We start from the raw sequence: 25,850 nt of genomic DNA on the forward strand, positions 1-25,850 counted from the left end.
AAGAGGGAAATTACTATTTCAGAGCTACTTTTTGTTCCAGAAACCACCCAAATCTGTGCTTGCGGGAGTGAGTGCTATGCTTGCTGCCTGAGGGCACCCAGAGCACCCTAAGGACTCTGACCTTAGAGCACAAGGGGAGGTATTGACTCTGCAGTTGGAAGGGACCTTAAAGCTCCTCCAGCTCCAACCCCTGCCACAGGCAGGGACACCTTCCACTAGAGCAGCTTGCTCCAAGCCCCTGTGTCCAACCTGGCCTTGAACACTGCCAGGGATGGGGCAGCCACAGCTTCTCTGGGCACCCTGTGCCAGCGCCTCAGCACCCTCACAGGGAAGAGCTTCTGCCTAAGAGCTCATCTCTATCCACACACACTGGATACAAACACTGGATACATTGGGTACAAAGTGTCCCACCAGGAGCAGAGCTGGGAGTGTTGAGGACTTTTAACTCCCTGAGCACCCGTAAGGTCAGGATCTCTCTTTCTGTGGCAAGTGTTGGGGTTGGTTTTGCTCTGTTGTGGTTTCTTTGGCTCTTCTCTGTGTCATCCAGGTTGTTTTTAATGTAAACCATGGGTGCCCTGGAAACCAAAGGGATCCCTTTCCTTTTCAGAGAGGAATACCACTCAAGAGAAATGCTTTCAGGAATCTCTTCCCTCCTTGGACTGACTGTTGTATGTACCAGGGTCGTTTAAACTCAAGCAGTGCCTTAGTTTGACTCCAGATTAACAGCATTTCTGCTTCTCAGTTTTAGTTGTGCTTATTTGGCCTGATCCTTTCAGAATTAGGATTAATCCCAGTGATTTCCCAGCCTTTTGGATGCTCTGGGAAATCACCTGATTTCATCCATCACCTCTTCACTGAGTGTATTCCAACTTCCAGGAGCACTTTGATAGCATTAACATCCAGACAGATAACACATGGGACCTGCTCAAGGCCAGAAAAGAAGAGGTGATGCTGGGAGCTCTGTAGTGACCTACTGAAGCAGCTTGAGGTGGTAATTGTTGTGGTGGCATCAGTGGTTTTAACCCTGTGGTAGATGGGAGCTGTGGGGTACAAGGAACCATTGACTGTGGTAGAACATCCCTTGGAGTCTTACTGGTGGGTATAGAGGTGAAATTATGGTGAAGCTGCATCTCAGCAGCATCACCCTGCAGGTCTGGGGTTGTCTGCTCATAGAATCCCACACTGGTTGGGGTTGGAAGGGACCTTAAAGCTGTGGCAGGACATCTGGAAGTCCATTTGGGCACATCCAGAGGCAGCACGGGTCTCAAAGCATCATTTCATGAGCTGCTCATATCAAAAGCAATGGGTAGGAAAGGCTGGGGCAGAGAGAATGACGTGCCTTCTGGCCTGGCATTGGAGAACACACGTTTCCTGCCCACCCAGGTAGCCTCCTGTGCTAAGCTGGCTGATGTGGTGGCTGGGGAGAGCAATGGATGTCCTTTTCCGTGGCGTTTAGCAAGGCTTCCAACACATTGTCCTGCAGTAACCAGAGAGATGGACCTGGTGGTTGGGCTCAAACAGCAGTGGTCATCGACCTGAAGTCCAGCTGGTGGCCAGTTAAGTGACATTCCTCAAGGATCCATAATAGTGTAGATACTGGATGACAGGACAGATCCACCACAGCGAGTTCATGGATGGTGCCATGTTGGAGGAGCAGTTAATGTTCTGGAGGCAGGGCTGCTTGCAAGGGATCTTGGTTGGGTGGAGAAACAGGGACTTCAACATCAAAGGCCAACTCAAATTCCTTTCTCCTGGATATGAACACCTCATGGATCAGCCTTGGGATGACCGGATGGAAATCAGTGGGGTTTGGGATTTAGGAGACCAGGTTGCCCCTAAGCTGCATTAAGGTGGATAAACCCTGGCACAAAGACCAGGGTGAGGAAGTCTCCATCCTTGGAGATCTTCACAGCTGCCCTGAATGGGCTTGACTGAAGTTGCTTCTGCTTTGAGCAGAGACCTCCAGGCTGCTGCTTCCCACCTGATTCTGTGGTTTAGGTTTCTCTGCTGTCTTCTCAAAGTCTTCCTGGCTACAACATAGATCCTCCGTGGTGAAGCTTGCCCATGGAAGCAGTTGAATCCTTCCAGGGAAGAGGAATTTGGGGGGAACAGACAAGTTAAACCAGTTGGTGGAAGTTTAGAAGGAAAAGCTGCCTCTGCAAGAAGGCTTTACCTGCAGCTCCACAGCAAAACTTTCCTTTTCAGGTGGAAGCTCTTGATTCTGACAGCACCTACAACTCACACTTTGTGCTGGTTTGGTGTCCATCTCTTTGTCTGGTGTTCAATAGGCCCATTCTTCCCTTTCCATTTGGAAAAGGAAGGATATTCCAGGGCTCTTTGCTGGAATCCATGACCAACCCCAGTCATGACCAATCCATGACCAACCCCAGCTTCGTGGTGCCACCACCTCTCCAGCACACAAGCTGCTGTCTGTATTCCTCTGTAACAGACCCAAGCCTGGCTGTCAGGGTCTCCCCTGGAAGGTGTCACCTTGAGTGGCCCTCTCAAGGCATCTTCAGAGTCTTGTTGAGCAGAAGACTTGTCTTGGAAGGCTCCTTCTCTGCCTAAAGCTGGAGCTCAGTGTAGTGATGTCCATTAGAACCGGCCTTCAAAAGCCTTTATGAGACCTTAGGGAGAGGCTGCTCAATAGATGAAGGGTTTGCAGCTGCCTTGGCTTGGGAATCGTGACCTTGGGCATCTTGGAGATGCTGCTTGGCCAAGGAGTGGACACAGAGAGCTCTTTTCTGGAAGAGGAACACTTTGTGGGTACCTCTCAGGTGGGAATCCTCCTGTTTTCACAGCTCAAACCAGCTTTGGCCTGAAAGTGAGCCGTAATAATTGAGGCTGCCTGAGGATCTCCTCAGGCAACGGGGAGGGAGGACGGGCTGTGAGGGCAGGTGACAAACAAGTGCTCAAGGCCAGGTTGGACACAGGGGCTTGGAGCAATCTGCTCTAGGGGAAGGTGTCCATGCCCATGGCAAGGGTTGGAGCTGGATGAGCTTTAAGATCCCTCCCAACCCAAACCAGGCTGGGATACTATGAAAGAGAAACTTTCTGTATCATGGGCTCTTTGCTGCTGGGGGCCTTTTTGGACTATGCAGCTCCACCCCCTCCCCATTCACTCAAGGATCAATTTAAGAGTTTGATGCAAAGATTTACTCACTTTTCCACCAGTGTTTGTACGCAGCCTTTCCAAGAAGCCATCTGCAGGGCAAGGTCTGCTATTGCTAAAGCAAGCTGGAAGGAGAAGAGGGAAATGGGTTCAAAGTGAAATAGGGGAGACTGAGATGAGCTCTTAGGCAGAAGCTCTTCCCTGTGAGGGTGCTGAGGCACTGGCACAGGGTGCCCAGAGAAGCTGTGGCTGCCCCATCCCTGGCAGTGTTCAAGGGCAGGTTGGACAGAGCCTTGGGTGCCATGGTTTAGTGGGAGGTGTCCCTGCCCATGGCAGGGGGGTTGGAACTTGATGATCTTAAGGTTCTTTCCAACCCTAAGCTGCAGATATTCCACCCTTCAATGTGGGGGTTTGGGCTTTATCTGCCTCTGGAAGGTGGGTGCTGGGCAGAGCTCTTTGGGTGATGGTCTTCAGAGCTCAGTGACAAGGCCTTGAGCTGGCTTCTTGCCTTATGTGCCTTCTTTTATTGCTCAATTCTTACATGAAAAGTCAGGCTTGAACCCCAGTGTGGAGCTGGATCAATGGTAAAAATAAATGTTACACTTGTGAGCAAGACTCTGTGCACATAGATCCCATGGGACTGGAGGAAGGTGAGCTTGAAGCCCATGGACTCATCCATAGAGGTGGGAACAGCAGCTCCTTCCTCCATGAAAGCTTCATTGTGTCTCTTCAGGATCACTTTTGCTTCTGACTGAAGAACAGCCTCGACTGTAGGTAAAAATCCTTTTGTAAATACTAGTAGCATCACATGTGAGCTGTTCATAACAGGGTTGGTGTTGACCCTCAAGTACAACAGTCTGCAGATGAGCACCTTTACTCTGGAAGGGTCCATGTGGTAGGATGCTGAAGGTGTTGGGCCACCAAACTGAAATGTAATTTGGGTGGAAAGCCAAGGCTGCTTCAGTTTGAACTAGCAGTTACAAGGTCCTTGTGGGTGTCACCGTCTGTGGGTAGGGAAGGGGATGTTGTCACCAGGCTGCTTGGTTCATCTTCATGGAACTCTGGAAATCCAGCTGGAGCCAAGAGTTCATGTGGGAAACAAGGAACAAGCTTTTCCTTTCCAATCTGCCAAGACAAGGTGGATTGTAGGCTTGCAGAGCAGCCTCTTCCACCCCATGATGTCATATCTTCTCAGTAGGAAGGTGAGTATCACCCACAGGCCTTGAGGTGGTTGGTGAAGATCCTCCTCACACAGCCTGATGGCCACAGGACATCATCTTCCAATGGAGGATGCTCTTAGAATCACAGAATGGTTTGGGTTGGAAAGGACCTTAAGATCACCCAGTTCTAAACCCCCTGCCATGGGCAGGGACACCTCACACTAAACCATGTCACCCAAGGCTCTGTCCAACCTGGTCTTGAACACCACCAGGGATGGAGCATTCACAACTTCCTTGGGCAACCCATTCCAGTGCCTCACCATCCTTACAGTAAAGAACTTCCTCCTTACAAAGTTCTGGAACCTTTTGTCTAAAGGTGCATAAGCCAACACATAAGCGATATGAATGGAATGGTTTGGGTTGGAAGGGACCTTAAAGCTAAACTAATAATAGCTGAAGTTAAAGGAGAAAGCTCATTTGACAGCCCCTGGGCACAGAGGCAGCTGGAAAAGAAGGATCAAAGCCTGGTAGGAGGGAAGGAGCATGTCTGGAAGGAGGCAGCTCTGGAAGGATGCTCTCCTTGACCATCATGGGCTTCAAAGCTTGGTGAGCACCTATTGAAAGTAGGGACAGAACAAGGGGAATGACTTTAATCTGCCCAAGGGGAGATTAAGATGAGCTCTTAGGCAGAAGCTCTTCCCTGTGAGGGTGCTGAGGCGCTGGCACAGGGTGCCCAGAGAAGCTGTGGCTGCCCCATCCCTGGCAGTGTTCAAGGCCAGGTTGGACACAGGGGCTTGGAGCAAGCTGCTCTAGTGGAAGGTGTCCCTGCCTGTGGCAGGGGTTGGAGCTGGAGGAGCTTTAAGGTTCCTTCTAACAGTGATTATAGTGATAGCAAACAGTCTGGTAAGTGTTGGACGTGGTCACCGTGTTCCTTCTGGGTGCCCATGGCTTGTGTGTAGCAGCTTTTGGGGTGCTGGTCCAAGGAGTTGGCCGAGGCGCTCAGTGTTGGTCACACACATGATGTAGATTGACTATTTCAAGATCAACTATGCAGATTTCAAGTGCTGTGGAAAAATAAAACCTTAATTTTTAAGGAAAAGCTGAATGATGTTTCCAGAGCTGGAATATTGCTGATGTTTGGGAAGGGAAGACAGTTGGATCATCTGAGTCCTCTGAAGCATTCCTCAACAGGAGACCCTTAATCCAAGTGTTTCTTCCCAAGCCATGCTGATGTGCTGCGGCAGTGGTGGGGTTTGGTGACAATTGGTGACCCAGCCAAGCTTTCCTGGCTTCATTTTCCTACCAAACCCTAGGTAGTGAGTGCTTCAGCAGCTCTGAACAGTGCTTGTGCTGTGATGTGGAGCCCACCCTGGTGAGGTGAGGGTGGCGCGGGCTGTGCCTATGGGTCCTGTGGCTCACCCAGTGCTCTCCTTGTAACTTCTGGTGCCTTCAGTCTCACACAGGCCTGGCAGATGCTCATCTCCCTCACTGCTGGCCCTCCTCCAAACTCTTTGGCACATCCATCATGTGCAGCAGCTTCTCCAGTCCCAGCCTGTGCTCTTGGACAGGGCTGGTGGCTTCAGTTTTGCAATTACATGCCATTACTGTGACCCGAAGAGGTTTTTATCCCATCCTTTCCCCATTTCTCCCTTGCTGGGCTCTTTCTGCTTCCATTGCTGTGTAATGGGCTCAAGAATTGTCCAAATTGTCCACCTTAGCCCAAAACCGTCTCTCCATGCTCTTCACTGCAAGGGTGAGCATCAGATCACTCTCTAACCTGCTCTCCTGAAGGGCTTGTGGTAACTGAGGCCATGAGCATCAGCACTGGTGCTGGGAGCTCCTTCAGCTCCTTGGGTGGGTGTCACAGCCCCAGTGCCTTCATTAACCAGCTCCATCACTTGAGATGTGAAGGCAACGCGAATGGACTCTCCTGATGAGAATCAGGGTGGGATTTTGGGGGAGAGGATCCATTTTCGTCATCATTCCCAAAGGGAATTTGGGTTTCACTTACTGGCTGTGCTTCCTGCAGGTCCACGCTTGGGAGATCTCTGACCAGCTGCTGCAGATCCATCAGGATGTGGAATCCTGCTACTTTGCGGCACAGACCATGAAGATGAAGATCCAAACTTCCTTCTATGAACTCCCCACGGATTCCCACGCTTCCCTACGGGACTCATTGCTGTCCCACATCCAGAACTTGAAAGACCTGTCACCGGTCATCGTAACCCAGGTGGGTGCTGAGCAGAGGCGTGGAAGAAGCTGCTCTCAATGTCCATGACCAGCGAGGGCTGGTCCTAACTTCCCACTGGGAGCAGGCTGGTACCAGGCGGGTGTCACAGCCCTGCCAGAGCCATTCCAGTGGGGTGCTTGAGGGAGGAAGAATTGATGCTGATGGTGGCCACCTCCACCTCTTGCCATTTTGACTTCTACTGAGGCAAACCCCTTGGTTGCTTTTTCTCCATCATGGACAACTGGGAAGGTTGATGCCTGCAGCCACCTCCATTGCATTTCCCAGTACATAATTCCTTCATTATTTAGTTCCTTTGGTTAAATCAATCCTTTATCCTCTTCTTTGCTGTTTGGAGAGGCTGAGAGGAGGAATAACTCTTCCTGGTCTGTCCTTTGTGCTCTGCAATGCAGACAGAGTAGTGATCTGCCCAGCAGCGCCCTGGATATCCAGGAGGATTTCCCCCAGGGTGCTGGCATGTCCTTGGAAATCCCTTCATTCTCATTATCCATAAATTCCTGTGGCATAGGGGTGTCCGACACTGCACAGACTGAGGCAGAGTTGCCTGTTCAACCCTTAAATAGCTTCATCAAGTAATACCACCCCACTGGGGCTGGGTGTTCCACAGGGATCATGCACAAGGCACGGATAATGTGGATGAGTATCCCATGCTGAGCACTGCTCTGATGGTCACAGAACCCCTTCTCCTGAGCTGTTGGGCAGATTGTATCAGTCCCGACACTTAATATGCTGTTTTATTTATAGAAATGTGGAATCATGGAATGGTTTGGGTTGGAAAGGGCCTTAAGATAGAACAGAATCATAGAATCATAGAATAGTTTGGGTTGGAAAGGACCTTAAGATCATCAGGTTCCAACCCCCCCTGCCATGGGTGGGGACACCTCCCACTAAACCATGTCACCCAAGGCTCTGTCCAACCTGGCCTTGAACACTGCCAGGGATGGAGCATTCACAACCTCCCTGGGCAACCCATTCCAGTGCCTCACCACCCTTACAGTAAAGAATTTCCTCATTATATCCAATCTAAACTTCCCCTGTTTAAGTTTCAACCCGTTACCCCTTCTACCACTACAATCCCTAATGAAGAGTCCCTCCCCAGCATCCTTGTAGCCCCCTTCAGATACTGGAAGGCTGCTATGAGGTCTTCTCCAGGCTGAACAGCCCCAACTTTCTCAGCCTATCAAAGCTCCTTCAGTTCCAACCCCTGCCACGGGCAGGGACACCTTCCACTAGAGCAGCTTGCTCCAAGCCCCTGTGTCCAGCCTGGCCTTGAACACTGCCAGGGATGGGGCAGCCACAGCTTCTCTGGGCACCCTGTGCCAGTGCCTCAGCACCCTCACAGGGATGAACTTGTGCCTAAGATCTAACCTCAATCTCCCCTATTTCACTTTGAACCCATTTCCCTCTTCTCCTTCCAGCTTGCTTTAGCAATAGCAGACCTTGCCCTGCAGATGGCTTCTTGGAAAGGCTGCGTACAAACACTGGTGGAAAAGTGAGTAAATCTTTGTATCAAACTCTTAAATTGATCCTTGAGTAACTGGGGAGGGGGTGGAGCTGCATAGTCCAAAAAGGCCGCCAGCAGCAAAGAGCCCATGATACAGAAAGCTTTTCTTTCATAGTATCCCAGGCTGGTTTGCGTTGGGAGGGATCTTAAAGCTCATCCAGCTCCAACCCTTGCCATGGGCATGGACACCTTCCCCTAGAGCAGATCGCTCCAAGCCCCTGTGTCCAACCTGGCCTTGAGCACTTGTTTGTCACCTGCCCTCACAGCCCGTCCTCCCTCCCCATTGCTCCAGGTACAGCAATGATGTCACATCACTCCCCTTCCTGCTGGAGATCCTCACGGTGCTGCCGGAGGAGGTGCACAGCCGGTCCCTGCGCATCGGAGCCAACCGCCGCACCGAGATCATAGAGGATCTGGCCTATTACTCCAGCACGGTCGTCTCTCTGCTGGTAAGGAGACCAGAGAGTGACCAGGCAGTGGTCAGCTGCTGGGGAGTTTCATCCAGCTTCTTGGAACCAAATCATCAAGTCCAACTGTTCCCCAGCACTGCCAAGGCCACCACTAACCCATAGCACTGAGGGCCTCATCTACATGGGTTTTGTAGATGAGGCTCCATCATTCTTCTCCCCCTCCACATCACTGGTCCAGGCTATTCCAGGTTGGATGTATGAAACAAGATGGTTTTATATATTTCAGTTCCAAGCAGAACAAAATCAGAGTCAGGTTCTTGTTGTCAGCACTGGTTTGATAACAGAGCTAGTTCTGGGAACTCAGCTGTCTCATCCTCTCAACCAGAGTGTCCCTGTGGGCACTGCGTTGATTTCATTGGTGGAACCAAGTATGGAGGTTTCTCTTCCAGCATTCTGTGCTGTAAGTTCAGGAAGAGCTCTTTAGTCTCCTAGATTTTAGGTCCAGTCGTTGGCTAAGCTGGGATTCCTGTGCAGGCTGCACTAGTTTTGTGTTGTTTGAGGGCTAAGCCAGAAATTACTTCAGCCCATTATGGGTGTGTGTATGTAGGTCTCTAGGTCATCATCTTGAGATCTCCACATCTTCACAGTATCACAGTATGTTAGAGATTGGAAGGGACCTCAAAAGATCATCTAGTCCAATCCCCCTGCCAGAGCAGGAACTCCTAGATAATGTTACACAGGAATGTGTCCAGGCGGGTTTTGAATGTCTCCAGGGAAGGAGATTCCACAACCTCCCTGGGCAGCCTGTTCCAGTGTTCCGTCACCCTCACTGAGAAGTTTCTTCTCAAGTTTAAGTGGAACCTCTTGTGTTCCAGTTTGTACCCATTACCCCTTGTCCTATCATTGTTTACCACTGAGTAGAGCCTGGCTCCATCCTCGTGACACTCCCCCTTTATATATTTATAGACACTAATAAGGTCACCCCTCAGTCTCCTCTTCTCTAAACTATAGAGACCCAGCTCCCTCAGTCTTTCCTCATAAGGGAGATGCTCAGCTCCCTTAATCATCTTCATTGCCCTGCGCTGGACTCTCTCCAGCAGGTCCCTGTCCTTCTTGAACTGAGGGGCCCAGAACTGGACACAATATTCCAGATGCGGTCTCACCAGGGCAGAGTAGAGGGGAAGGAGGACCTCTCTCGACCTACTAACCACCCCCCTTCTAATACACCCCAGGATGCCACTGGCCTTCTTGGCCACAAGGGCACAGTGTTGGCTCATGGTCATCCTGTCGTCCACTAGGACCCCCAGGTCCCTCTCCCCTACACTGCTCTCTAACAGGTCGTTCCCCAACCTATACTGGAACCTGGGGTTGTTCCTGCCCAGATGCAGGACTCTAACCTTTCCCTTGTTATATTTCATCAAGTTATTCCCTGCCAAACTCTCCAGCCTGTCCAGGTCACGCTGGATGGCAGCACAGCCTTCTGGCGTGTCAGCCACTCCTCTCAGCTTAGCGTCATCAGCAAACTTGCTAATAGTACACTCAATTCCCTCATCTAAATCGTTGATGAATATATTAAATAATACTGGTCCCAGTACTGACCCCTGAGGCACTCCACTGGTTACAGGCCTCCAACTAGACTCTGCCCCAAAGACATCTTGTGTCTTGATATATCACAGAATCCCAGACTGGTTTGTGTTAGAAGGGACCTTAAAGCTCCTCCAGCTCCAACCCCTGCCACGGGCAGGGACACCTTCCACTAGAGCAGCTTGCTCCAAGCCCCTGTGTCCAACCTGGCCTTGAACACTGCCAGGGATGGGGCAGCCACAGCTTCTCTGGGCACCCTGTGCCAGCGCCTCAGCACCCTCACAGGGAAGAGCTCCTGCCTAAGAGCTCATCTCAGTCTTCCCTCTGGCAGGTTAAAGCCATTGCCCTTGTCCTGTCCCTACAGGCCCTTGTCCAAAGCCCCTCTCCAGGTTTCTTGTAGCTCCTTGGCCTTGTTGAACTTCAAGTATCTTAGAAGCAAGGCATTCAGATACTAAAACCCTGGGTTTTCTCTGTCTTCTCACTTTCAGACCTAAGAACATGCCCAGTTTCTGACCATGCTGTGGTAAGCTGAGGTTATACATTTGCTGCAGGTTACGCTTGGTGTTTGGCAAACAGGACACTGTAGCTGAATCTCCTGGTGGTTCTCCAAAGGTTTCTCCATTCAGGGACTATTCCTGCTCTCAAAGAACAAGACTATTGTGGACCCCAAAAGAAAGCAAGTTTGGGGAGCAGAGAATAAGCATTGAGATAAATCTCTTCGTGGACTGAAAAGAAATGCTCCTTGCCAGCTCCTGCCTTGCCAGGGAAGCTTCTCGTGTTCTTTGGTGTTGTTTGAGCTCCATAAAAGAGCATCCAACCCCATAAAAGAGCAGCCAACCCTGTCTCAGGCTTCAAATGGAGCATGTGCCATAGTCCCTAGAGCTTCCCATCAATGTCTACCCTTTCATGCTGCTTATCTAAAGAAAGAAAGATGACATCCCCTCAGCAGCATGTCACAAGCCTGTGATTCCACTGAGCTACTTGTGAATGACACCAGGCTCCAGATGGACTCAGGGTTTGGGGTGTTCCATTGCAGCACCTCATCAGCAGCCGTTCCTCTGCTCTGCAGCCCGATCTTCCTGTGCTTGGCTGCCCTGCACTCATGGGTCTGTGGTCACCCGTTTTTCTTCCACCCACATTCCCATCCTCCTGGTCAGTGTTCCCTGAGTTGTAGCTGATGTAGATAGAAGGAACTGTGCTCTTGAGGATCACAGAATCCCAGCCTTGTTTGGGTTGGAAGGGACCTTAAAGCTCCTCCAGTTCCAACCCTGCCACGGGCAGGGACACCTTCCACTAGAGCAGCTTGCTCCAAGCCCCTGTGTCCAACCTGGCCTCGAACACTGCCAGGGATGGGGCAGCCACAGCTCCTCTGGGCACCCTGTGCCAGCGCACCCTCACAGGGAAGAGCTTCTGCCTAAGAGCTCATCTCAGTCTCCCCTCGGGCAGGTTAAAGCCATTCCCCTTGGCCTGGCCCTACAGGCCCTTGTCCAAAGCCCCTCTCCAGCTTTCCTGCAGCCCCTTTAGGCACTGGAGCTGCTCTCAGGTCTCCCGTTCAGGAGCCTTCTCTTCTCCAGGCTGACCCAGCCCAGCTCTCTCAGCCTGGCTCCAGAGCAGAGCTGCTCCAGCCCTCGCAGCATCTCCATGGCCTCCTCTGGCCGTGCTTTCAGTGAAGACATTTTTCCCCATATCCAGTCTCCACTTCCCTTGGCACAACTTGGGGCCATTTCCTCTTATCCTCCACATGCAGTCACACAGTTGAGCTGTTCCCTCTGCTCCACAGCAGCTCAGACCTTCTTGAGAAGACTCTTCCCCCTGTATTTTCCCCAGCAGAGCTCCATGCCATGACCAGCACAGCCACTGGGGGAGCCCCGTGTCACCTTTTCCTTAGGCTTGAGTTTGTATGAGTCCTTTCTCACTCCTGAAACCCTTTTCACCTTCCTGCAGTCCCTGCACCATCCCTCCTGCAGTCCTGCCATCCCTCCCAGCAATTTCCAGCCCTTCCCTAGGACATGTGGGAGAAGCCTGGCTGTCACATCAGTGAGACAGGCAGTGTCACCTTGCACTGGCTGCTCCCAGCCTCACCAGCACAATGTGAGGGTCACCAAGGGACATAGTGCTGTCATAAGAGTTTCTGTTCAGATTTCCTCTGCTTCTACCAGGAGCTTTCATAGTAAATCCCAAAATTAATTCTTCTCCATAGGATTTAAATGCTAAATTCTCTTTCTTGAGTGACAAAAAGGGGATCTACGAAAGGATACTGTGATGAAGTGCAACATTCTACCTTCAGGCTTGAAGTGTCAAGTGAGGAGGATCTCCTGGTCAGGATTGCTTGGCCAATCCGGGCTCTCTTCTGGGAGAAAGGGAGTCTGGGATCCTTCTCCAGGTCCTTCCTGTCCACCTCTTCTTCCTTTCCCTCAGCCTGGCAAGGGAAGGATGGTTCACAGGTCATCAAGGTGGCCTTTGGGGTGAATCTGACCCTCATGACCCATCTTCTCTTTGGCAATGGTTGTTTTGTGATGAGAAACGTAAAGTGAGATGGGATTGAGTTTAGGGGCTTATCATGTAGGAAACTCGTTTGTGTCCATGCTCCACTGGTCTGAGATAGGATCCTGTAGGAAACTGGGAATGAGTGAAAACACTCAAAGTGCTTTTCTTGCTTCCACATGGGTCTAAAAGTGCTGCTTGATAGGACACTCGTAGAATCCCAAAGTGGTTTGGGTTGGAAGGGACCTTAAAACTCCTCCAGTTCCAACCCCTGCCACGGGCAGGGACACCTTCCACTAGAGCAGCTTGCTCCAAGCCCCTGTGTCCAACCTGGCCTTGAACACTGCCAGGGATGGGGCAGCCAAATCCTCCTCAGGGCTGCTCCATCCATCCTCTTCCCAGCGTGTGTTTGTGCTTGGGATTGCCCCAACTCATGCTGTGTGTGCTCTTGGAGGGGTCTGTCCTGACTGTCCCAGGCTCCCTTTGTCTTGCCAGATTCATGGAGGAGTTCTTCATGCTAACTGTGGACACTCCAGGATGGCTTTCCAAGAACTAGATGTTATTTTGCTTGTGGGGTTACCTGTTGGGTTCCTAACTGGTTCCTCCTTGTCCTGCTGTAGATGACATGTGTGGAGAAAGCAGGCAATGACGAGAAGATGCTCATCAAGATCTTCCGGTGCCTGGGGAGCTGGTTCAACCTGGGCGTCCTGGACAGCACCTTCATGGCAAACAGCAAGTTGCTGTCACTCCTGTTCGAGGTGCTGGTGAGTATTCCTCTTGGCAATGAGGGTTTGATGGGCTTTGAGGACCAGGAGGTGGGGAAGGTGGGTTTCATCCCTCCTCTCTCGAGTAGCAATCCACTGCTTGCTTTTTTACCTCCATCAGCTCCGCAAGGCAGGTTGCCTGCTCTGCTAGCAGGCAGGGAAGAGCAAGCTCCCAAGGGAGAAACCAAAAGTACCCTTAGGAGTTTCCTCTGCCTGTGTACTTGGTCCTTAGTGCAGGAATTTGATGTGGAGACAAAGCTGATGGACCAAAAGTATTCTGAGAGCTTTTGCAGAACATCGCAGAACATCATGTGTGTTTGGCTGTTTGTGTGGAAGGAAGAGGCTCTGCAGCTCCTTTGGTTTTACTCTTTCCTGCCCTTCTTCTGGATTGATCCAGGGAATATGAGCCCAGAGCTGAGAACCATTCCCTGTTCTTGGAAAGACTGTGACATCTCTCCTGAGCAGATGCCCTGACTTGATTGAACTCAACCACCCAGCTCAGCAGCCCACCCCTATGAGATCATTCCATGCTCCCCTGGGAATCTTGGCTTTTCCTGTGGAGCTGGAAGGACACAAGCAGCTGGGGACAGCAGAGGTCACTGCTGCCTGTAGTGTGTTGGGCTGAGGCAGAGCTGCTGTAGAGAGGGAGGTGTTGGGCTGCAGGAACCTTCCTGCTGTGCTGCCATCAGTGAGCCTTCCACCTCCATGGACTGCACTCAGCAGCAGAGAGTACAAGATCACAGAATCCCAGCCTTGTTTGTGTTGGAAGAGAGCTTAAAGCTCCTCCAGTCCCAACCCCTGCCATGGGCAGGGACACCTTCCACTAGAGCAGCTTGCTCCAAGCCCCTGTGTCCAACCTGGCCTTGAACACTGCCAGGGATGGGGCAGCCACAGCTTCTCTGGGCACCCTGTGCCAGCGCCTCAGCACCCTCACAGGGAAGAGCTTCTGCCTAAGAGCTCACCTCAGTCTCCCCTCTGGCAGGTTAAAGCCATTCCCCTTGTCCTGTCCCTACAGGCCCTTGTCCAAAGCCGCTCTCCAGCTTTCCTGCAGCCCCTTTAGGCACTGGAGCTGCTCTAAGGTCTCCCCTTCACCCCTTCAGGAGCCTTCTCCAGGCTGACCCAGCCCAGCTCTCTCAGCCTGGCTCCAGGGCAGAGCTGCTCCAGCCCTTGCAGCATCTCCATGGCCTCCTCTGCACTCGCTCCAGCAGCTCCATGTCCCTCTTTTGCTGTTGCTCCAGAGCTGGATTCAGTTGCCTCCCTCTGGATCCCATCCCTTCCCTCCTGCATGACCCCACTACACAGCTCAGTGTCATCAGCAGGCTCACTGAGGGTGCTCGATCCTGCTGTCTGTGTCATCAACAAAGATGTTGAATAGGATCAGTCCCAACGCAACCCCTGAGGAACAGCACTTGTGTTTTCTTTCCTTCTGAGCTTCCATGGATTTCAGATGGGGTTTTCCCCTCCCTCAAGGAAGACTCAGTGGGATGGGGTCAGTTTGGACCTCAAGCGTCCAGGCTGGTGAAGCAGCACAGGCTTTGCAGGGCTGGTGGGAGTGAGTTGTGGGGAGTTTTGAACCTCTACAATGGATCTTGGGCACAAGAAGAACAAACCCCTGTGTGTCCATCACCATGTCACTCCAGAACACGATCATTGGGCTCTTCTCCTTCCTTCCTTGCAGCAACAAGACAAGACATCATCAAACCTCCATGAAGCTGCTTCGGACTGTGTGTGCTCAGCCCTCTATGCCATCGAGAACGTGGAGACCAACCTGCCCCTGGCCCTGCAGCTCTTCCAGGGGGTCCTCACCCTGGAGAGTGCCTATCACATGGCTGTAGCACGGGAGGACCTGGACAAGTGAGTGAGCCTCCAACCTGGGAAGGGAGGAGAAGCACCAGCATTAACTGTGCTGGCACCTGTATGCAGTTGGTGTTGGTTTCCATGCAGCACTCTGAAGTCTGCAATGCAAATAAGTGTCTGTGGAGCAAAGACAAGTGTGCAGATGACTTCCTTGGCCTTGGTGCACCAGTTTATGCTCCAGGCATGAGGCTGGGCTCAAGTTTGGACTGTCAGCAGCTCTGGGTGTGGTGTTGGTGTTCCCTGGGGCTGGTTAAGTGCAAGGAAGCGTCCTGAGCTGCAGCTGATGCTTTACCAGCCTTAAAATAGAGTTTAGAAGCAACCTGTTGTTCCAGATACCCACACCCAGGTCAGCTATTCCCACTGGATGTGCCACTGGGTCAAGAGCTCCTCATTCTTGTCTCAGGAGAAACAGAAGCCATCATACTTTGATGGAGCACATTGACCTGCGTGCTCTACGCATGTTTGCAGCCACAAAACCTTGCTGCTCTGATGGGCCCCCCCCGACCTTCAGCCCCAGTTGATTCCAGGCCAGTTTGTGCCACAGCTTCTCTGGGCACCCTGTGCCAGCACCTCAGCACCCTCACAGGGAAGAGCTTCTGCCTAAGAGCTCATCTCAGTCTCCCCTTTGGCAGGTTAAAGCCATTCCCCTTTGCCTTCATTACCATGTTCAAGCAGAGTAGGCTCATAGATCATCTCAAACTCCAGCACTGAACTGTTTCTATCAGAAGAGCAGTGCCACCCAGTGCTTGGGCTTCGGGACATTCTGGGTGTACTTTTAAAGCAGGTTTGTACCTTTGCCTTCTGAAACTTGGCATCTTCATGGGGCTGCCTTAGACCCAAGCTGCTCACATGTCCCCCTGCCCCATGCTGTGGATTTAGAGAAGTCTTCTCAGCTGCAATGGGTGATGTGAGAATTTCATAACATTTGCTGACTGGAACTGGGTGTTTTCACCTAACTGAGCAAAGCCAAGTTCCCCTTTTTGTTTCCCAGCTGCTAACTGAAAGCTGAAGCAGAACTTGGTGTTTCTTGGCCTGAGCTGAAGCTCAGGAGTGTGTTACCTGCGCAGCCCCAACCTCTCCGTGCTGGGCTGCGTGATCCCACGTCCATCCCTCTGACTTGCTGCTTTTCCTCCCCAGGGTGCTCAACTACTGCCGTGTGTTCACCGAGCTCTGCGAGACCTTCCTGGATAAGATAGTGTGCACCCCAGGCCAAGGGCTGGGAGACCTGAGGACGCTGGAGCTGCTGCTCATCTGTGCGGGACACCCGCAGTACGAGGTGAGTCAGGGTTCCTGTCCTCACCAGCTCTCACTGCTCCAGAGTTGAGTCAGCAGGAAGGAAACCTTCCTCTTCTATGGCCAATTCTTGGGAGGATTCAGTTCCTGTGAGCTGCTGGCTTTGGAGCACCAGCTCTGGGTTTTGAGGCAGGAATCCAGCTCTGCTTCCCTTTCCCAGCCTCTGGATTTGTGGGGCTGTGAGTACAGCACCAAAACCCTCCCTAGTGTTCTCTGCACGTGTGCAAGTGAAGTTCTGTGGGGGTTGCAGTGTGGCTCAGGGAAACTTGCCCTCTGAGGAAGTGAAAAGACGTTGTGCATCAGAGCTTCCCAAATACCCTGCCTTAAGTACAGAGCTTTATGTGTAAGATGAGCTCCTTAAAACCCCAATTTATTCTTCCAAAGCTTTGCTAAATCCTAGTAGCTGATCCCTGGGTGATTTCACGGGATGGTTTGTGTTGGAAGGGAGCTTAAAGCTCCTCCAATTCCAACCCTCTGCCACAGGCAGGGACACCTTCCACTAGAGCAGCTTGCTCCAAGCCCCTGTGTCCAACCTGGCCTTGAACACTGCCAGGGATGGGGCAGCCACAGCTTCTCTGGGCACCCTGTGCCAGCGCCTCAGCACCCTCACAGCAAAGAGCTTCTGCCTAAGAGCTCATCTCAGTCTCCCCTCTGGCAGGTTAAAGCCATTCACCTTGGTCTGTCCCTGCAGGCCCTTGTCCAAAGCCCCTCTCCAGCTTTCCTGCAGCCCCTTTAGGCACTGTAAGACTTCAGCAGATGGAGGTTCCTTTGTGGAGGGGCTCAATCCAATGTGGGGAGCAGAGGGGTGCCAACTGGGATTTTTGGGATGCTCGTCCTTCCTTCTGTACTTAAGGGGGGGATGCAGTCCCTCAAGTGATGGATGGGAGGTGGGTCTAGACTGAGCTAATGCCCTGTCCAGAGCAGGCTTTGGAGCAACATCCCATTCCAGCCTGAGCTGCTCTCTTGGAGATGTTTGCTTCTGTATGGTGTTGCCATCTCCCTCATGTTGTTAGCCCAACCCCGTGGTGGCCATCAGGCCATCAGATGCAAGGCTGTGGTTGGTGAGGATCAGCTGTAGGTGGTGAAATCCTTCCACCAGTGTGGCTCTGGTGGGGAGAGCAAAATGCTCTGTAGCTCATTGGGTCAGGCTAAGTGTTAAACACCTCCTGATGGATGAGCAGAGACAGCAGAAGGGCACAAATCCTGCCAGGATCAGGCAGATTAAAACCTCCTCCCGGCAGGTTTAATGATGTGAAAGGAGGTGATGGCAGGAAGAGATGTTTCTTGTGCTCCAGTGTTAGGTTTGCAGAAGAGCTTCACTGCTCACAGGCTTTCAGGTGCACTCAGCCTGTTTCAGATCCCTTTTGGAGCTGCTCCTCGTGGTGAAGCACTGATTGGACTTGGTGGTACCCCAGATGCAGAGAGGTTTAGGGAGCATCAGCAGAGCAAAGAGGAGAGAGAATTGTGTTGGTAACAAGTTTTCTCCCCAAATAGGTGGTAGAAATTTCCTTTAACTTCTGGTACAGACTTGGGGAGCACCTCTACAAGACGGATGATGCCATCATCCACAGCATCTTCAAAGCCTACATCCAGCGCCTTCTCCATGCCCTGGCCAGACACTGCCAGCTTGACTCAGACCACGTAAGGCTGCCTTGGTTTTCCTTCCCTCTAGAAGCAGCTGGGATGGTGGGATGTGCCCATCCTCACTGCTGACCTTCCATAGCTGTAGGGCTCAGGAGTTACCGCAGAGAGGGACAATTGGGAGTGATGAGAACTGTTGTGTTAAAGCTCTTCTCATGAAGTCTTGTCCTAACAGAGCTACCTGGTGTCTGGTTCCTGCAGGATGACCCTCTCCTGCTTTCCCCTAGGTTGTTCCCACTTTGGGACTTGTTTCATTCCCTGCTCAGGGGTGTTTTGGTCAGGATAAAGCTTGCATAAGTCACAGCTCTTCCTCCTTGTGGGGTGCTTTATCCTCCTTGAAGCTCCTCATCCCCTTGATTCCCATCGCTTCATCTATGTTTTGGAGCAGGAATACACAGTGTGTGTGCATGGATCTCCTTCAAATACCCTTCAGTAGCTTAATCCAGGGAGAAGAGGGCAGGAATGATGGATCTTCTGTGATCATCTTCTGTGATTGAGTGAGAACCTGGATTCCTCTGAGCTTCACACCCTGTTATTCATCCCTTTAGGAAGGTGTCCCAGAGGAGACAGATGACTTTGGGGAGTTCCGGATGCGGGTCTCGGACCTGGTCAAAGACCTCATCTTCTTGGTGGGCTCAGTGGAGTGCTTTGCTCAGGTGGGTTTGCAGGAGCATCATGAAGCACTGATGGCCTTTGGGATGAGGAGGAGGTCACACACATCTCATGCACAAGGAAGTGAAGTAGGTGGAGGAGACAGTTCCAGGAGGATCAGGAGGCCTCACACCACATGGGAAAGCTCCTGTGGTCCCAGCATTCCAGGGTTGTGTGTGCATTGTGCAGGTCCACGCCTGGAGCCTGGTGTTTCAGGTGTATGGGAGGAGGTGAGGAGCACGTGGTGCTCTCACAGGGTGGGATTCACAACCACATATCCCTGAGATGTGTTTGTAGCTTCTTCTATGACCAATCGTCTCCCTTGCAGCTCTATGCCACGCTGAAGGATGGGAACCCCCCCTGGGAGGTGACGGAAGCTGTCCTCTTCATCATGGCCTCCATAGCCAAGAGCGTTGACCAGTGAGTGATGACCACACTGCTCGTGTCTGTAGGGGCTGTGGGGTCAGGACCTGCCTCCAAGTGAGTTTTGTGGGGACACCACTAATATGGAATCATAGCATGGCTCTTTCTTGGAGGTTTCAGCTTCCTGGCCAGGAATATGGGTCCAGCATGGAGCTGGGACTGTGTGAAGCAGTTGGGCCTTCTTGGGTCTCTTCTGCATGCACTGGGGACTTGAATAATGGAATCATGGAATGGTTTTGGTTGGAAGGGAACTTAAAGATCATTGAGTCCAACCTCCAGGGACACCTTCCACTAGAGCAGCTTGCTCCAAGCCCCTGTGTCCAACCTGGCCTTGAACACTGCCAGGGATGGGGCAGCCACAGCTTCTCTGGGCACCCTGTGCCAGCGCCTCAGCACCCTCACAGGGAAGAGCTTCTGCCTAAGAGCTCATCTCAGTCTCCCCTCTGGCAGGTTAAAGCCATTCCCCTTGGCCTGTCCCTACAGGCCCTTGTCCAAAGCCCCTCTGCAGCTTTCCTGCAGCCCATTTAGGCACTGGAGCTGCTCTAAGGTCTCCCAGGAGGCTTGTACCCAACCCACATCAACAACACCCACCCCACCACAGTGTTTACCCAGCTGGTTCCAAGCAACCCAGCAGTCAGACCATGTTCATTACAACACCTTCCCCATGGAACTGATCCATGGAGCCCACCTTGGCTGCCTCTTCCCCTGCCCAGGGAGAACAACCCGACGCTGGTGGAGGTGCTGGAGGGAGTGGTTCGCCTCCCTGAGACAGTGCACACGGCCGTGCGCTACACCAGCATCGAGCTGGTGGGCGAGATGAGCGAGGTGGTGGACAGAAACCCTCAGTTCCTGGGTGAGTCTCCTCCTGCCACCCCACCGCGCTGCCCCATGGCCAGGCAGGGGCTCCAGGACCCTCCTCACCTCCCTCCCTCTGCAGATCCCGTGCTGGGGTACCTGATGAAGGGGCTGTGTGACAGGAGGTTGGCTTCAGCGGCGGCCAAGGCCATCCACAACATCTGCTCCGTGTGCCGGGACCACATGGCTCAGCACTTCAATGGGCTGCTGGAGATCGCCCGGTCCCTCGACTCCTTCACGCTCTCCCCAGAGGCTGCTGTGGGGCTCCTCAAGGGTGAGCACATCAAGCTGGGGGTATTTTGGGGGTCAAGCCTGTTTTCACATGGGTTTTCTTCGATGAGAGTGGCTCAGCTTGTCCTGAGGCACCCCATGTGTCCCCTTTAGTCTTCTCTTCGGTTAGGAGGTAGAAAAGACACTTCATGGGTTTATTATCTATCTCCATCCCTGCTCTGAACTTGAAATGTAAGAGGAAAACACTTTGAAATCATAGAATCCTGGAATGGTTTGTGTTGGAAGAGATCTTAAAGCTCATCCACTTCCAACCCCTGCCACAGGCAGGGACACCTTCCACTAGAGCAGCTTGCTCCAAGCCCCTGTGTCCAACCTGGCCTTGAACACTGCCAGGGATGGGGCAGCCACAGCTTCTCTGGGCACCCTGTGCCAGCGCCTCAGCACCCTCACAGGGAAGAGCTTCTGCCTAAGAGCTCATCTGAGTCTCCCCTCTGGCAGGTTAAAGCCATTTCCTCTTGTCCTGTCAAGGATCATTCGAATTCTCCCACATTCCAGATTCCCTTCCTTCTTCTCACCCTACAGAGGTATTTTGGTGTCTGGTTCCATCCAAGAACAGGCTGCACAGAAGCATGTTTCAGTCTCAGGAAGATTTTCCCTAGAGCTGTTTGAGAACCTCCCTCATGCTGTGTTTCCCCAGCCACATTCCCACATTGCATTCCTGCTCCTTGAGCCTGTCTTGTCTTGCCTTGCAGGGACAGCCTTGGTCCTGGCCAGGCTCCCCTTGGAGAAGATAGCAGAATGCCTCAGTGAACTCTGTGCCGTGCAAGTGATGGCGCTCAGGAAGGTATATCCTGGTTGGAGCTACCTTGACCTGCTCCTTGTCCATCACTGGTTTGGGTGGGATGGATGGAGACCATCAAGTTGCTGTGGTTCCATCTTTGCCTGGTGGCTTGATCTGCTGCAGCAGTTGTGTGTCCTCAAAGTCAGAGGTGTATGAGGAGACCAGAACTGAGACCAAACTTGTCCCTAAGTCTCTTCTGGATGAGAACTATATAGCTGGAAGAGCATGGGATGGGTTAAATGAGAAGAAAATAGTCCCTAGACGTCAGTTTAGGTGCTAGAAGCCAAAAAGCCTTCCTGAAGCTACCTTGAATGCAGTTGGCAGCTCTTATTTACCCTGCATCTCCAGGATGGACATGGGAATTTGACCCCCCTGTTGCACACATAGTCCCAGAAGGTCACATTCCGCCTGTCGCCAAAACATGGTAGCCCTTAGTGACACTTCCGTGCAGATCCACGATAACAGAGTAGAAATCTCAGATAATGGCAAGGAAGAGGGAGGGAAGCGTCAAGAAAAGGGATGTGTCCATCCTGTGTCTTTTCAGGGTGACCTGGAGCTGCACAAGAGGGGTTCCGCAGAGCTCCTGCCCGCTCCTAGCAGCTCCCAGGCTTCTCTTCCACCTTGGTTCTTCTCCATTCTCCTTCAGAGACCCCTTTGAATAGGTTCTGAATGGGGAGGAGGTGAAAAGAAGCTGCTCTGAGCTTTCAGAATAACCTCATGCATGTGGCTGAGGCTAGGAGCTGCCTGGGTAAGGGCTGAGGAGCTGTCTGCTCTGCTCGGGTCCAGAGGAGATGTGAAGGTGCTGCTGGTGGGCTCTGGTGCCAGGCAGTGTTTATTCAGTCTTCATTTGGAGTGGGGCTGCCCAAAGTCCCCAGATCCCATTATTTTCCCTTGTTTTCCAGCTGCTCTCTCAGGAGCCAAGCAATGGCCTCTCCTCAGACCCTACTGTGCCCCTGGATCGACTCGCTGTCATATTTAGGTAAGGAACAAGGGGCTGGGACATGAGTTGTGAGTCCAACCTGACCGTCCCAGGACTTAAACCCAGTTAGTGGTGGCTCATTTCCTTCTAGACCCAAAAAGAACGGAGTTCTTCTTCTTATGGCCTTCTTTACCAGGTTGAAGGTTTTCCAGACCCTCTAAGGCAGTTTTTGGTCCTTTTCCAGCAGCCTTGGTGGGTGCTTGGGGCTCCAAACCCATCTTCTGGCCACCAAACCCACGCGTTTGATAAAGATAACATGGAATCTTCACTCCTTTCCACAGACACACCAACCCCATTGTAGAAAATGGACAGATCCATCCGTGCCAAAAAGTCATTCAGGAAGTAAGTGCTGCTGGGGATGGATTTGGGGAAGGAATTTCCACAGGGGGATGGATGGAAGTCTCCAACATCACCTCTGTATTGGGGAGAGGAGCTGCTGGTGGAGCCCCTTCCCTCCTGGAAGCAGGGATTTGGGTCTTCAAACCCCACCTGACCCTGGGAATGTCCCAGGTTCTTTAACGTCCCTTCTCTTGTGAGGTTTGGAGCACTGGAGGTGTTAACCTACTCTTGAGGTTCTTACTCCTCCATAAAGCTGATTTATGTGTCCCAGAACAGAGGTGCCCCTCGGTTTGGGACACGAGTGGCATCTACGTGAGGGTACAGGGATGAGGGTGACGTGATGGGGATACCCCATGTACCAGGTTGAGCTTTAACCCCTCTCCCATGTCCCCACCCCCAGATCTGGCCCGTGCTGTCGGAGACCCTGAACAAGCACAGTGCCGATAACCGCATCGTGGAGCGGTGCTGCCGCTGCCTGCGCTTTGCCGTGCGCTGCGTGGGCAAAGGCTCTGCTGCCCTGCTGCAGCCCCTCGTCACCCAGGTATGGACACCACCTCCTCAGCACCTTCTTCTCCCCCCCAACACCCCTGGCTTGGGGGTTGCATCCAGAAACCTCTTAGAACAACAGAATCCCAGACTGGGTTGTGTTGGAAGGGACCTTAAAGCTCCTCCAATTCCAACCCCCTGCCACGGGCAGGGACACCTTCCACTAGAGCAGCTTGCTCCAAGCCCCTGTGTCCAACCTGGCCTTGAACACTGCCAGGGATGGGGCAGCCACAGCTTCTCTGGGCACCCTGTGCCAGCGCCTCAGCACCCTCACAGGGAAGAGCTTCTGCCTTATCTCCAGCCTGAACTCCCCCTGTTTCAGTTTGAACCCATCACCCCATGTCCTATCACTCCAGTCCCTGATGAAGAGTCCCTCCCCAGCATCCTCGTAGCCCTGGAAGCTGCTCTGAGGTCTCCACGCAGCTTCTCTTCTCCAGGCTGAACAGCCCCAGTGTTCTCAGCCTGTCTCCATACAGGAGCTGCTCCAGCCCCTGATCATCCTTGTGGCCTCCTCTGGATTTGCTCCAACAGCTCCATGTCCTTCTGATGCTGAGGACACCAGCACTGCACACAGTGCTGCAAGTGGGGTCTCACCAGAGCAGAGGGGCAGAATCCCCTCCGTCAACCTGCTGCTCATACTCCTTTTGATGCAGCCCAGCACATAGGGGACTCTGAGCTCAAGTACTGGCCACATCTCAAGTGTGTCCAGGTCCCTCTAGATCCCATCTCTTCCCTCCAGCACGTTGACCACACCACACAGCTTGGTGTCATCACAAACTCACTGAGGCTGCTTGATCCCATTGTCCATGTCACGACAAAGATGTTGAACAGGATTAGTCCAACACGAACCCCCTAGGGACATCAGTTGTTACCAGTCTCCAGTTGGTCGTGTGGGCAGCTGGTCACACAGTGGTGCATGGCCAGGCTGTGGTAGATGCTGGTGGTCTTGGGAAGCTCCTACATAAATCCTTGAGGAGCAGAGAGAGCCTTTTAGCTGCAGGAAAGAGCTGAGCTCTGCCTGGAGCTCTGTAGGCTGGAGCCCTGTAGGTGTAGCTGTGATTTGAAAGGTATGTGTGAAACTCCATACGGTGAGGCTCCTTGAAGAGGTGACTCTTCAGTCCGACATTGGGTGTCCTCTTTGTGCTTCCATGGGGCTAAGGAAGGGTGAAAAGCAAGGAGAAGCTGTGTTGGCTTTGGGAGCTGCAGAATGGAGGTGCTCTGAAGGACCAGATTGAGACCAGAGCAAGTACTTCAGACCATCCCATGGGGCTGGGGGAAGGTCTTTCAAGCTGGGATGTTGTCTTGGTGCTCAACAAGAGCTGGATTTTCTCAAGGGAGATGGTGGGAACATCATGGAGATCCTGTTCGAGATGCTGGGAGGTCACCAGATGGCTTCATCCTCCCATGGTTCACCATGGAGTGTCTCCTGTGTCTCCCCACAGATGGTGAATGTCTACAGGGCCCACCAGCACTCCTGTTTCCTCTACCTGGGCAGCATCTTGGTGGACGAGTACGGCATGGAGGAAGGCTGCAGGCAGGGGCTGCTCGACATGCTGCAGGTGGGTTCCCACCTCAACCACCCAGTGGACAGAGTGGAGAAGATCTTTAAGACCATTGAGTCCAACCATTAACCCAGCCCACCACTAAACCATGTCCCCAAGTGCCACATCTACTCGTCTCTTAAACCCCTCCAGGGATGATGACCCCACCACTGCCATGGGCAGCCTCTTTCAATGCTGGACAGCCCTTTGGGTGAAGGAATTCCTAATATCCAATGTAAATGGTGGCTGTTGGGAGAACCCAGGGCCTGATCCACTCTGTTGTGGTCCATGCTGGACATCTCCCTGTCAGAGAGATCAGAGCAGTTTGGTGTGTAATCCCAACTAATGGATTCCCCACAACCCTTGTCCTAGGCTCTGTGCATCCCTACCTTCCAACTCCTAGAGCAACCCAACGGCCTTCAGAACCACCCCGACACCGTGGATGACCTCTTTCGACTAGCAGCCAGGTAACCACGTTCTGCTGCACCGGGACACCCCAGCTTTGGTCCTCAAGCACCCATGGGGGCAGTCATAGAGTGGGAGAAGGTCCTGCCTTCTCCTGGGGATGGGCAGGGTGGTGGTGACTGTGTGTGCTCTTCCTGGCCAGGTTTATCCAGCGCAGCCCTGTCACCTTGCTACGGAGCCAAGTGATGATCCCCATCCTGCAATGGGCCATTGCTGCCACCACCTTGGATCACCGGGATGCCAACTGCAGCGTTATGAAGTTCCTACGGGATCTCATCCACACCGGGGTGGCCAATGATGTGAGTTGTGTTCCTCAGTGGGGAAGGTCTTCCTCCATGGAGCTGGAATGCCATTCTCATCATCCTTTGCCATTGTGGTCCCCCATGAGCGTTGTCCCACTGCTGTAGCCAAGCCATCAAGCAAGGAGCACCGTGTCCCCATCCCCAGGCTCTTCTCACCCCCTTTCTCCTTCCTCCCGCAGCATGAGGAAGACTTTGAAGTGCGAAAGGAGCTCATCAACCAGGTGATGAACCAACTGGGCCAGCAGCTTGTCAACCAGCTCCTGCACACGTGCTGCTTCTGCCTCCCACCCTATACCCTGCCTGACGTCGCCGAGGTGCTCTGGGAGATCATGCAGATCGACCGGCCGGTGAGGGGACAGCATGGGGAGGTGGTGACGGGCATGGATGGATCCCAAAACTTCCCCAAACCAGGATGCAGGAGCTGGCTGTGGCTCCATAGCCTCAGTTATGTCCTGCTTCCTGCAGACCTTCTGTCGCTGGCTGGAGAACTCACTGAAGGGTCTACCAAAGGAAACGACGGGAGGAGCCATCCAGGTTACACACAAACAGCTCACGGACTTCCACAAGCAGGTCACGAGGTGAGAGTCATGGGATGGGCTGGATTGGAAGGGACTTTAAAA

The 25,850-nt window shown here is 52.6% G+C and overlaps 1 protein-coding gene across 3 annotated transcripts in view; it reads left to right on the top strand.

The window, feature by feature from the left end:
* The window catches only part of TNPO3 (transportin 3), a 28,283-nt gene that overhangs the window by 1,579 nt on the left and 854 nt on the right, over positions 1-25,850 (top strand). For all 3 annotated transcript variants that reach the window (XM_062609452.1, XM_062609450.1, XM_062609451.1), the window contains exons 2-21: positions 6,302-6,502; positions 7,939-8,012; positions 8,317-8,473; positions 13,123-13,266; positions 14,945-15,120; positions 16,261-16,399; positions 17,911-18,057; positions 18,606-18,713; positions 19,037-19,128; positions 19,845-19,984; positions 20,069-20,260; positions 20,970-21,061; positions 21,961-22,037; positions 22,319-22,379; positions 22,777-22,917; positions 24,365-24,481; positions 24,836-24,930; positions 25,071-25,227; positions 25,410-25,577; positions 25,696-25,808. In XM_062609452.1, the coding sequence (XP_062465436.1) occupies positions 6,302-6,502; positions 7,939-8,012; positions 8,317-8,473; positions 13,123-13,266; positions 14,945-15,120; positions 16,261-16,399; positions 17,911-18,057; positions 18,606-18,713; positions 19,037-19,128; positions 19,845-19,984; positions 20,069-20,260; positions 20,970-21,061; positions 21,961-22,037; positions 22,319-22,379; positions 22,777-22,917; positions 24,365-24,481; positions 24,836-24,930; positions 25,071-25,227; positions 25,410-25,577; positions 25,696-25,808 (2,591 nt within the window). The remainder of the gene's footprint in view (positions 1-6,301; positions 6,503-7,938; positions 8,013-8,316; positions 8,474-13,122; positions 13,267-14,944; positions 15,121-16,260; positions 16,400-17,910; positions 18,058-18,605; positions 18,714-19,036; positions 19,129-19,844; positions 19,985-20,068; positions 20,261-20,969; positions 21,062-21,960; positions 22,038-22,318; positions 22,380-22,776; positions 22,918-24,364; positions 24,482-24,835; positions 24,931-25,070; positions 25,228-25,409; positions 25,578-25,695; positions 25,809-25,850) is intronic.

This window comes from Pezoporus occidentalis, unplaced genomic scaffold (genome assembly GCF_034315485.1).
Source record: "Pezoporus occidentalis ecotype Australia unplaced genomic scaffold, CSIRO_AGI_Poc_V1 ctg138, whole genome shotgun sequence".
NCBI classification, from domain to species: Eukaryota; Metazoa; Chordata; class Aves; order Psittaciformes; family Psittacidae; genus Pezoporus; species Pezoporus occidentalis.